The sequence below is a fragment of the Artemia sp. Qi Xiang Cuo genome, chromosome 3 (genome assembly GCF_049724085.1).
Source record: "Artemia sp. Qi Xiang Cuo chromosome 3, ASM4972408v1, whole genome shotgun sequence".
Taxonomy (NCBI): Eukaryota; Metazoa; Arthropoda; class Branchiopoda; order Anostraca; family Artemiidae; genus Artemia; species Artemia sp. Qi Xiang Cuo.
Genome location: NC_142796.1, coordinates 74,607,493 through 74,620,204, shown reverse-complemented (window position 1 = coordinate 74,620,204; position 12,712 = coordinate 74,607,493). Strand labels below are relative to the sequence as shown.

General features: G+C 37.8%; 2 protein-coding genes across 3 annotated transcripts in view; one reads left to right on the top strand and one right to left on the bottom strand.

The window, feature by feature from the left end:
• The window catches only part of LOC148954519 (sex-lethal homolog), an 81,283-nt gene that overhangs the window by 42,538 nt on the left and 26,033 nt on the right, over window positions 1-12,712 (bottom strand). The window lies entirely within an intron of this gene.
• Window positions 8,709-9,695, top strand: LOC148954520 (uncharacterized). Its single transcript, XM_089086312.1, has one exon. The coding sequence runs from the start codon at window positions 8,709-8,711 to the stop codon at window positions 9,693-9,695; it is 987 nt and encodes a 328-aa protein (XP_088942438.1).

The following is a 12,712-nucleotide window of genomic DNA, read 5'->3' as shown; positions in this document are numbered from 1 at the left end:
AGCCCATCCGATACAATTTGTATAAGAGCCATTTAAATAAAAATAGTTCAAAGGTCAGATGAGAAAAAATCCTTTGTCGACACAACCCCCCAGGGCCCGGAGGCAGGCGTTATGAGTAATGCTCTAGGGGCATATATAGTTCTTACGGAAGGGATGCTCGTATAAACATCGTAGGGCTCATTTCATTGGAAATTGAAGGTTCTTTCTCACTTTTTAAGAGTCAATAAAGAGATCGGAGGGCAACAATCCCCCCCCACTTCCACGCCCTAAATGCATCAGATAAAAATTTTGAGATAGACGTTTTGTTAAAACTAATTCGAAGTTCAGATAACAAAAAACTCCGGTGTCGACACAGCCCCCCAGGGCCCGGGGGTAGGCGTTGTAAGTTATGCCCTGGGGGCATATATGGTTGTTATGGAAGGGATGCTCGTATAAACTTCATAGAGGGCTCATTTGATGGAAATTGAAAGTTTTTTCCCAGAGGCACTTCATATAGAAGGAAAAGTTTTCTTATTTTTCGGAAAGTTTTCTTTTTAATTAATACAACAAAAAATAGAGGAGACTGCTGAGAGTAAGACATTAAACTCTTTAAAAAAAATTTCGGGAATTTCGGGAAGGGGGGGCAAGACCCTGTGGCCCACTCTCCGATAAGCCACTGAATGGCAAACAAATGAAGAAAATAATATGCAAGAGGCGAAACAAATCAAGATCCTAAAAATACCTACAGCTCCTTTTTGTACTTACTACTTAGGCCTATACTTGGTCCTGCTTTGTACCAAAGTATACCTACTCTAACTCTTGAAGCATAATGGATTTAATAAGAGAGTTTTTTTTAAGATAACATATTCTGACAGTGTAGAACTATTACACTGAGGATTAGACCGAGAAAACAATTTCAGGTACCCCTCTTGCATAAGTATGCACCCTTAACAGAGAATTTCTAAGCAGAAATTCTTTCAAAAGTACATGTGGAAATTTTTAATTATTGAATTATTGACTGACTGACTGTATCTCAAAAAGTGGATGTACGAAAAGTGTGATCCAATCCCACTTTCTAGGACTGTAATGAGAGAAAGATGGCTAGGGCACATTCTGCAGATAAAGGATAACAGATTGCCAAATATTGTCCTTGTCGGCCAACTGTCTAGGGCCAAACAAAAAGCAGGTTGTCCCCAGTTGGGGTGGGAGGATGTTGTAACGAAAGATTTAAGAGAAATGGGAACTTCCTGGGAGGGTGTAAAGTGGGGGGCTTTGAATAGATTGGGTTGGAGGAGGAGCATGCATAGCTGTGTTGGCCTCAGGCGGCTTGGTGCTGCAGTGAGTTGTTAGTATTAGTAGTAGTAGTGTCAGGGTATACACATTACCATCTGTCTAGTTAAGAGTGACCAACATCCCAAAAGAAGTTAAACTGAAAAAAAAATGGGAGGACATCTGGGAGGAAATATATAGTCAAGGATATTCTTTCTTTTACTTTGATTCAATTCAAATATTCAATCTCTATCAGGAATAGAAGTAGATTGGAATAGAAAATCTGTAACAAAATTATGAGAGGAGCAGTGAAGTCCCAAAAAGAAAATTGGATCTCCAAAAAACATACAGGTAACTGTCTAAGATACCCTTTATATGTAACAATTCAGTACCCTTTCTCAAAAAGCTGAAAAACTAATTTGCTCCAGTGATGCACTCTGGGATTTGTTTTTAACTTCTAGGGGTGATGGTGTCAAGCTGATAGATGCAGCATACTGAAGGGCAGGGCTGGCACTGAGAATTAAGCTATATTTACTTACAAAAAAAATTCCAAGATATTCAATAATATTAAGATACATACTTAATATACTTTCTGAGGACATGTTTTATACATTAGCAAACCAAAAATGGTGACAAACAAAGATCCAAACCCCTGCATCAGACATGAATTGCACATGCATGGGCATAAACTTAAATCAGAATGAAACTCTGTTACAGAGAATGTATAACTTTCTGCACTTGTTTTTTTAATATCTAGTTAATGAAACAAGGAGTTTTTACCAGGAGTATAGCTCCAGAATTTTGATTGGGAGGAGGGTTGCAAGAGGGGATCCACACCCACAAAGTCAAGGGGCATGGGATATACTTCAGGGGAAAATTGTGTTGGAACATTTGTGAAAAGCACAAGTCTAAATGTGTTTCCAAGATATCTGAAAACTTGTTTAAAAACTTGAAAACTAGACCCCTTAAATCGCCATTGTCAAAACCTCATAGAGCAAAATTATAACCTCCCTCCTTGAACAACAAGAAAAAAAATCACTTTTTTGCATGGGCAGGAGTGATATGTCCTTTTTATCATTGTTACTATTGAGGCCCTGGAACATCATAGGGAGGTGATTAAGTGCTCATTTAAGACATTTCTGGAATGAAAAGACTGGGCTGGACACTAGGATATCATAGAGAGCTAATTATGGGCTCATTTATAGACTAATTATTATATTTAATTGTTTTTTTTTTATAAATTTGACTTAATAAGGCAATCACAAAATGCCATATGGCACCTAAAAAGTGCACTTTGGTTTCTTTCTCCATTTTTAAAAATGAAATAACAAAAAGGGTTCTTGTTCAATTAAAAAGCTCCATGGACATATTTTCCCTGGAAAATACCCCCCCCCCCTGTGGAAATTCTCCCCAAAATCACCCCTGTAATTTTTCCCATACTTAAAATATAGACCATATTTTTTATTTCAAATTATTCAAAAATAAAGTTAGAATTATTAATTTACTCATTGGTCATTGTTTGATGAAGAAGATCCAGAAAATCTGAACAATTCTTGGCATCATTGTGACACAGGCCTTACCTTAATTATAACTTGCCAGGAATACCAATCGGAAGAGAAAATTGACACCTAGAGTTTGAAAATTACCTTTCCCTTTTCATCTTTGTTTTAAAAAAATCAAAGTTTGTTATTGTGTAAATCAGAGTATGGGGGTATACATTTCCAGAGAGGGGGGGGGTGTACTCGAATGGAAAGCTATTGATCATCCAACTGCACCTGGTCACTAAATAACAATGACAACAACTTCAATCATCAACTCTGGAGCTTCACAAGGAAAAATCCTTAGATTACTCCAAGCTACAATTTAAGATAATTTAAGGTAAAATGGTTTGGATTGATATTGAAGAGAACAATTTTACACATATGAGTCATAGAATCAAATAAAGAATAGACAAAATAATTGACAGCCATATCAAAAGTGATGAAACAGGGTTGTTTTCCTAATGGCACTGAGGATCCTGTAAGTTGATGGGCAAAAACTACATGCTTTAAGGAGCCTTGGGCAAAGTTTGTTCTGGTCACCTGATTTACTTGTATCAAGCTTCTTTATTCTTTTTTTTAACATCATCAGTGGCAACGGAAACACGAAACACCTGGGAGGACACTTCATCGGTTGGGGTGTTTGGTGGAAGAATGTCTACTGGTATGTTAGCAAAATTTGTACAAAAGTTTTCATTCAGGCAATTTGCAATCTCATAAAGTAATTTAAGATAAGTGATATGGGTAGAATATTTTTCAATTTTTTACAACCAAATAAACAATAATTAAGCAAATTTATGATACTCAAAGCACTATCCTTAGGCCATGTGTGTACTGTCGATTTATTTCTGGAACTTTCATTTTATAGCACAAATCTGCCAAAGTCCATCAATTATTTAATGGCACCCCTTTTTGAGGGGCAAGATAAAGAAGACAGATGCTTCAAAAGACCTTCAAGGTGTAAAGTTCAGCTTATGGAAAAATTCCTGGAGTTTTATTCATCTAAAAAGGTGCCATTTCCACCCTTTAAAGCAGCACCACATTCCTTATTTTCATTGGTAACATTCTATATGAGGGAGTTTATGCTAACATAGGAGGCAGTGGAGTTTGGCGAGTGAAACTTTCAGGAATATCCCCAGAACCTAGATTATGCCCTGGGAAGTGACTTCTGATGAACTTTGAAAAAAATTGTGCTACCTTAGTGCAGGGTTAGCCAAGTGCATAGTGCTCCAGACTTAAAATCAAAAGGTTAGGGGTTCAAGTCCTGGTATTGCTGATTTTATGGTTTGGGACAGGGGTCAATGGTGTGATCCTGTAAGCTCAACCAGAGTCAACCCAGCTCTAAATGGGTACCTGAAGAAATTTGGGGAAAAATATGGGAAGTCTAAAGTCTTGGATGATTTGTCCCCAACCATGCATTGCACTTTTGGCCAAAGGCATCAAATCAGGAGATCAGTACCTGCACAACGCAGACCATTAGTCAGCATGCAAAACAGTTGAAGCAAGAAGTAAAACAAAAGTTTTGAAGTTAGATGTTTTGCTATCTGTGCCTTCCAGAGTCTCACAATAGCTTAAATTAAAGGTTAGGTTTTGGGCTATTATATGCGACTAACTAATTAAAGTTTTGACAATATAGGGATGCAAGAAGAAAAAACCTTAAAATTTGGTTTCAAGAGATAAATTTAAAGTTTATGTTTACAAAACAAAACCATGTGGACTGTGAAAAAGTTCAAATTGGAAATTGCCTCGGTTTGTGAGACATGGGCATTTTTCTTATATTCTGTGATTTTTTCCATATTGCATAGACCTAGAGTGTTCATTAAATTGTGATTTATCTTTTAAAGTCCCTAAGGAATTGAATTATTTGCCGATTACCATATAAGCATTGCCACACCACAATTTAAGGAATTATTTTCGGGCGGAACCGAGAAGCTTTTCACGGGCAGTCCGAAAGTGAAAAAGAAGAGGAATGCTTCTTAGATCCCCTCCCAAGTCATCAACTTCTGTGAAGCATGCTAGTATCCGTAAAAACCAAACAGCTGAAAAAGAAAAAACAATCCAAGCTACCAAGAACGAAAATTTTTAGATACTATCTCAACCTACACCACCAAGAAAAAGATCAAGATGTTCACCAAACACACAGCCTAATATTGAAGAAAACATAATCAAAACAGATCCAATCTCAGTTTTGATAAGGAAAACTAATGGAGAGCCGTTTAAACAAGAAGAGATCCTAAATTTAAGGAAATTAATATTTTCGGCTGCAAAAGCTAATTTTGATGTGTGTCTTCTTAGATCAGGTATGGCTGACATTTATTTTCAAAATGAAAATTTGGCAAACATTTTGATTCAAAAGTCTAACACGTTATCTTTTGCAGGTACCACAGTCGAATGTAAAATTGTAATAAAAAAGGCAAATATGTGGCATATGGACTGGACCTTTCTAATGAAGAAATTCAGCTTGAGCTACTAGATGCATCAGGACGGCTAGTAGAACCAGCAACTGTAACTAGACTTCGACAAAAGAAGGATGGCGATCTAGTGGACAGTAAATCTGTCCTGATAACCAGCCAAAATGAGATAAAAGTTGGATTGTATCTGTACGGCCAAAAAGTATGGTACAAACAGTACAAACCGAAACCGTTCCAGTGCACTATTTGTCTGATGCACGGCCATACCAAAAATAACTGCAAGCAAACGATTCCTGCCTGTCCACAGTGTGGAGGAACGGGTCACAATCAAGATGCTCGCACAGCAAGAGAAGCATACTACAAGATTTGTAAAACATATAGGCACTCTTACCTGCAAAAGCAAATGTGTCCTTCCTATCAGAAAAGAGCTGTTACAGTAAGGTCGTCAGACCAAATGAGACTTCCGTACTCTGTGGTAGCAGCAAGAATTCTCAATTCAGAATTAGCTCAAAGACTGACAACAACACCAGGTCCCTCCACACCATACCCCCGAAAGAGAGTGTGAGAACCTCGAAATAGCGATTTGGAAAGCAGCAGAGGTGCTAACCAAAAACAGCAAATATATAGCATTACACCTCTACCATCAACACAGCAAACACAAAAAAAGACACACAATCTTCTTAGCACAGACCACAGGCAGCCTCAGAATCAAGCGAATTGGAAAAAATTGCCACTTATTTAGCAGTTAGCCATCTGATCCAATCCAGTGGAGAAACGCTGCAAGTGAAGGCAATTATGACTAGGAAAGCCACCACAACACTTCTTGGCCCAACCATTTGGGCTTCTGCAACTGCTGATTTTCAGCTCCTGAAAAGTGCAATAACCATCCCCGTTTTGTCCCAAAAAAAGTGAAAACAAAGAGGCAAATGGAAAAGATTTGGTAAACTTAAAGAGAGTTAGCAAAGGGAAAAAAGCACCTCGCACCTAAACTAGTCAAAAACAGCAAGCAAAAAGAGCAAGGGAAGACGATTTGCTCTCCATTGCAAGCGACAATGATACAATTGATATGGCAAATCTAGAAGGAAATAATGGGCCTTAATGCACTAAAAATCCTCCAATGGAATGTGATTTCCTTAAACTCGACTAAGCTTCTAGATTTAACAAATTGGCTAAGCACAAATAATGCCGACATTGTATGTCTGCGAGAGACAAATCTACATGAGATAAAAAAGATTAGCATTCCTGGTTTCAAAATATATAGAAAAGATAGGTCTTCCGACCCCAAGGGTGGAGGTGTTGCTGTACTTGTCAAAAATAATCTATCTCACTCTGCAGTGCCAATTAAATCATATAATCACAATGTAGATGTGGTTGGGGTCATTCTTTACCTAAAAAATGGTGATCACCTTAAAATATTTTCATTTTATAATCCCAATGGAAGAAATCCAATTTTTGATGTATTACGCGAACAGCTAACCGGGCAAAAAACAATTTTGTGTGGTGATTTTAATGCCCATAGTTCCCTGTGGGAGGATGTAAATCAGTCAAACACTGCAGGAAAGAGCATTGAAAAAGCAATTCTAGAGGTCCCAGATGCTTTAGTCCTTATACCGTTTGGTCTAAACACCTATTACCAGATAAGGAACGGAAGCTTCTCAACAATTGACCTACAGATAGGACCAGCATATCTACTTCCACATGTAACAATACACAATGTACAACACCTAAAGACAGACCATTCTTCTATTCTGACCACAATAAATGATGTAAGCTGTGAAACTGGGCCACCGACCTCTAGATTTAATTACAAGAAAGCTCATTGGCAAAAGTTCAAACGCATTTTGAGTAATATAAATTATGAAGCGGTTTTTCAAGCTCTGGAGGTTGACCAAAACGCCGAACTCCTAACAGGTGTTCTAAAAAAAGCTGCTTTAGAATCCATTCCAAGATCTTCCAACCAGCCTACACTACGCCAACCAAAAAAGACAAACAAAGTATGGTGGAACGATGATTGTAAAAAGGTCGTTTATGAAAAACGCAAACTTAGAAACAGGTTTCAAAAATTTCCTAGCACAGAGAATCTTATACATCTTCGTAGAGCAGAAACTAAAGTGAAAAAAGTAGTCCTAAATGCAAAAAGATCAACATGGAAAATTTTCTCAAATAAACTAGACAATGAATAGCCCACTCTCAAATGTCCATACCTTCATCAATCGATTGGCGGGGAAAAATCCCAAAGATGGTGTGATACCGACATTGCAGTATAACATCATTCTCCTTACCAGTAACCAACAAAAAGCAGACGCCTTTTCCAAATGTTTCGAACATCCAGCCCCCACTACATTTCCTCATCTCACCCCGCATTTGTGTAAACTCCACAACAAAGCAAATGCCAAGGAGGAACTTCTGGAACCATTTACAGAACGAGAGCTTCTCGAAGTTCTGGAGGAAGTGAATGTGGACTCAGCATCTGGAGAGGATGAAATAAGTTACTTGATGCTAACCAATTCAGAGCCGAGATTTAGAAAAGCTCTAATCGATGTATACAACGAATCCTGGAAGCAAAGTTCTTTTCCCAAAATTTGGAAGAAGTCAATAATTACTCCTGTGAATAAACCGAACAAACCACCAGAAAGGCTATCTTCTTACAGGCCTATATCACTCTTACCCGTCCTTGGAAAAATTATGGAAAAGATGATAAAGAAAAAGCTTGAATGGTTTTGCAAATATAAAGGCCTTTTTCCGCAACAGCAGTGTGGTTTTAGGAAAGGCTTCAACACAATTGATTGTATTCTCATGCTGGAGGAGGATATTAAAAATGCTGACAGTCAAAAGAAGGTTCTCGTAGCATCATTTTTTTAGTTCGAACAATCTTTTGACAAAATTTTAGAGAATAAACTTCGTCAGATTTTATAAACACTGGACTTCATATATAAATGCATATATTTCACCTCTGATTTTCTCAAAAATGGTACTTTCAAAGTAAATATCAATGAAGCTACATTCTCTATTTGTAGACTACATTAGGGTTTACTACAAGGATCGCCGCTTAGCCCACTTATTTTCCTCCTCTTTCTATCCGAGCACGAATTTTCAAGTGAGAGTTTAGGGCTAGCAGCCTTTGCTGATGACCCCACCATTTGGAAAGTAGGATACAGCAATAATGAAGCAACTGGAAAGTTAAACGCTGCTCTGAACGAATTAGTTCGATTCTCCAAAGCATTTGGAATGAGCGTATCAGCCCAAAAAACAAAAGCGATGATGTTCAATAACAAAAACATTTCCACTCCAATGGCTCAAATAATTATTGGAGGAGAGACTTGATTTAGTCAAAGAATACAGATTACTGGGATTGAAAATAGACTATCGATGGACTTGGAATAAACAAGTAGAGGTGATGAAAGAGGTCTGCCTGAAAAGGATTGTAATTCTAAAAAGACTTACCTCTACAAAATGGGGAAACTCACCAACTGTATTAGGAACTTTTTACAAACAATATATAAGGCCAAAAATGGAGTATGGGATAGTTGCTTATGGCCATACCAATAAAAAAAACATGTTGAAATGGGAAACTATCCAGAACATGGCACTCCGACTGGCTCTTGGCTTGTACCCACACACTTCTAGTGATCGTACCAGGAAACTAACAGGAGTTGTTCCTATAAGCGAGAGAATAGCCAAAGCCACTGTTAAATATTATACCAGGATCCAAGCTTATGGGGAGCGGCACCCCATTTTCACTCTTTGTCTTGGGAGCGCTAGGCAGCAGAATAAAATCTGGATCGCATCATGGCAAGCTTTTTCAACACTCTGTCCAAACTGGTCATTAGATAAAATTCAGGTTGATTCTTTTAAGTTCCCTCCTCCATGGAAGTTTTGCCAACCAAATGTCAGCCTAAAGCTTATACAAGACAAAAAGGAGAATAACCCACACCAACTAATTAGGGCTGAATTTTTAAGAAAAAAGGCTACAGAGTTTAAAGATCATCTGCACATTTATACTGATGGATCCCTAGTAGGGAATAAATCTGCCGCAGCAGCAATAATTCCACAGACCTTTCTGTCCATTCAAAAGCCTTTCCCATTGAACTCCTCAGTTTTGACGGCTGAACTGGCAGCAATAGTTGAATCACTAGAGGTGGTCAAAAATATACCTCCCCATTTAAGCAAAGTAGCAATCTTCTCGGATTCTCAGACTGCTCTTAAACTAATCCAAACCTTAACCTGGAACGCAAAGGACACTGATTTGCAGGAGATAAGAGAACAGCTTGATTCTCTATACAAGATTGACATAACAGTGGCTTTCCAGCATATTCCTAGCCATGTAGGCATCCACTATAACAAAAAATGGACATTCTTACCGCAGAGACTGCAAAGTCGATCAACCCACAGTTTGCTAAAAATTATTCAATCGCACTTAGAGATGCAATTAAAAACCGCCATCTTTATGGAAAGCCTCCTCCTGCTTTGGCTCCAATTTTCAAAGAGCCTGAAATAAATCGGGCGTACTTTAAAATAAAAAGCTTAGCAGTGATACTGAGAAGAGAAGAATTCAGATGGAAGCAGTAAAGTGACCCAAATTGTAGACTGCAACTTGACTGAAGAAACTTTGCAACACCTTCTCTTTGAATGAACTGCAAGTACTCCTGGAATTTATAAACTGCATGCCCTATCCCAACATTTTAAACTTCCACCAGATATTAACCTGATTGTGGATGCTCCCTTGCCAGCTTCCATCGAAAAGAGGTTTTATACAGAGGCAATTGGTGTGTTAATGAATTTAGATGTTCTTTGACTGACTAACATCTTCTGAAGTATTGTAACTTTTAATGAAGAGGGGTCGACAAGCAGAAGAAGGGGAGGGTCCTGTCGCAAGAGCCGTAGAGGTACCGGGCGAGTTAACTCTTAAATTGCGGGGAAATGGTAGCAGAACCCTACGCTTCCCTTGTTTGGCCCCTATGAAAAAGCCAATTTAGTTTTCTCCCCCCCCTCTTGGAAGAACATAAATTTAATGCCATGGAGGAGAATCCACCAACTTGGAGGCCAGAAAGTCACGAAATGATGGAGTCCAAGTGATTTCTAAAGAAAATTAATTAAAGTGCATTAATAATAAAGCGGTAGCCGGGATATTATTCAAGGTGCTTTTTTTTAAGAAGAAGAATTTCACATGCTGATTTAAGCGGTGTGTAAAGCCCAGACTATTACTTCTACAGGCCAAAACATTCTTTTATTTATTTATCTATTTACTAGGGAACATGAAACTATTATGTCTTTCACTTTATCTGTTAAGTTGGTAATTACTTGAGTAAATCCACCTCTTTTTCATTTTGTAGAGGGTGACATGAAACCGCAATGAATTGCATGCTTATAAATAACTGGCAGGGTGTTGAATGGCTGAGCAGCCATGTACATTAGAAGTGACCAGAAGTAAAGGACTGTGGGTGGTATCACAAACTGGAAATTAAAAAAAAAATCATTGAACCCCCAAGTTTAATAGATGCCAAAGGTAACATTGTTCCCAAGATAAAGGAGGTGCATTTTGCAGGAACAAAACAAGTACAAGATAAACAAATGTCTTCTATTTTGTCTGTAAATAGTTTAAATTTAGCATTGATGCAAGTCAACAAACTTACCAATGTCACCTACAAGGATTTATGACATTTTCCTGTTTCTGAGGGAACAAAAGTATAGACCAATTTCAAATAGCAATCAATGACTAATTTTGTGACACTGAGATTTTTTCCCCAGTGGTTAGAACATTTTTTTCAGTTTTATGCAAGACCAGTTGCTTTAAGGCCAATTTTTTTGAATTTTTGAACCTTTTAGGAAATGTTTGTGTTTTTTTTTAATATATGGCTTAAACTTGGTCAAATTCTACAATAAAATGGCACACAATATGCAAAATTCTCCATTTTAGATTTGGTTTCATGTGGCCCCCATGACTTGATATAAGGATATATAGCATATTAATAGCATTGAAATATATGAGCTGGTTTCATGTGACCCCCCCCTCCTATGGGGTGACTTGATACCACCTTTTTTTACCACTTATGGTTGAATTTAAAACAAAAAAAACTTCACATTTTTGAAGCCAAGGTTATGGCTTAAAAAATGTAGTAAAACAATGAATCACTAAAAATATTTAACCAGATATGGTTGAAAAGTACAAAAAGTGTTTTCAAATCACCCTACCATACTGTATGGTATATATGTGAAACTTTCAGATATAGATCTAAACACAAACCCTAAGGAAAATGTGTTGGAACTCATACATTTTTCTAACCTCAGATTGGTAAGGTTTAAACAATTTGGAAAAACGCACCATAAATTGGAAGAATAAATCCTAATATGACTTACAATCAACCTCAAATCATTGGAACTGAGATGCCTTATTGGGAATTAGCATTAAAACAGTGCATTTTGATTTAATCTTATGGCAACATTTAGTTTTTAAACATAAAGTCAAATGGGAGAGTGGGCGTGGGAGGGGGATTAGTTTCCCTTCAATCACTTTCGACTATTAAAAAGGTCATCAGACCTTTCTATTTTCAATCGAATGAGCCCATTTCGAAGTTCCCACGACAACTCCTTTGATACAAAGGGCCTTGGTGTAAACAACAAGAACAAAAAAAATAATACATTATACCCACATCGATCTTTACTATAAAAAAGTCAAGCCGTTCAATCACCTTCGACCATTAAAAAGGGCACTAGAACTTTCGATTTCCAATCAAATTAGCCCTTTTTGAGCTTCTACAACAACACTTCCTATAAACACCTTATATGCCCCCAGGGCATAAATCACAACTCTTACCCTAAGGGCTGTGAGGCCGGTTGTCATCCTCTAAGACGTACTTTCCAGAACTTTCAACTACGTTAAACAAAATGACTACCTCAAAATTTTGATTGGATGTGTCTGGAAAAATGATGGGCGTGAGAGGGGCGTTAGTCTTTCTTCAATCACTTTCAACTATTAAAAAAGGCACTAGCCCTTTCAATTTCCAATCAAATGAGCCCTTTTGAAGTTTCTATGACAACGCTTTCAATAAAAACCTTATATACCCCCAGGGGATAACCTACAACCCTCGCCCTGAGGGCTAGGGGGGGTTGTCATCCTCACAGACCTAATTTCCAGAACTTTCTACTACGTTGAACAGAATGGCTATCTGAAAACTTTGATTGGATGTGTTTGGGGGAATGTTGGGTGTGAGAGAGGGGTTTGTTACAGCCCAATCACTTTCAACTATTAAAAAGGGCACTATCCCTCTCAATTTCCAACTGAATGAGCCCCTTTTGAAGTTTTTATCATAGAGTCTCTATCATTAAAAACCTTATATGCCCCCAGGGCAAAACTTACAACCTTCGCCCTGGGGATTCTGGGGGGGTTTGTCATCCTTAAATACATAATTTCCAGAACGTTCAACTACGTTGAACAAAATAGCTATCTCTTAAATTTGATTGAATGTGTTTGGAGAAATAGAGGGCGTAAGAGAGGGAGTTAATCACTCTCAACTA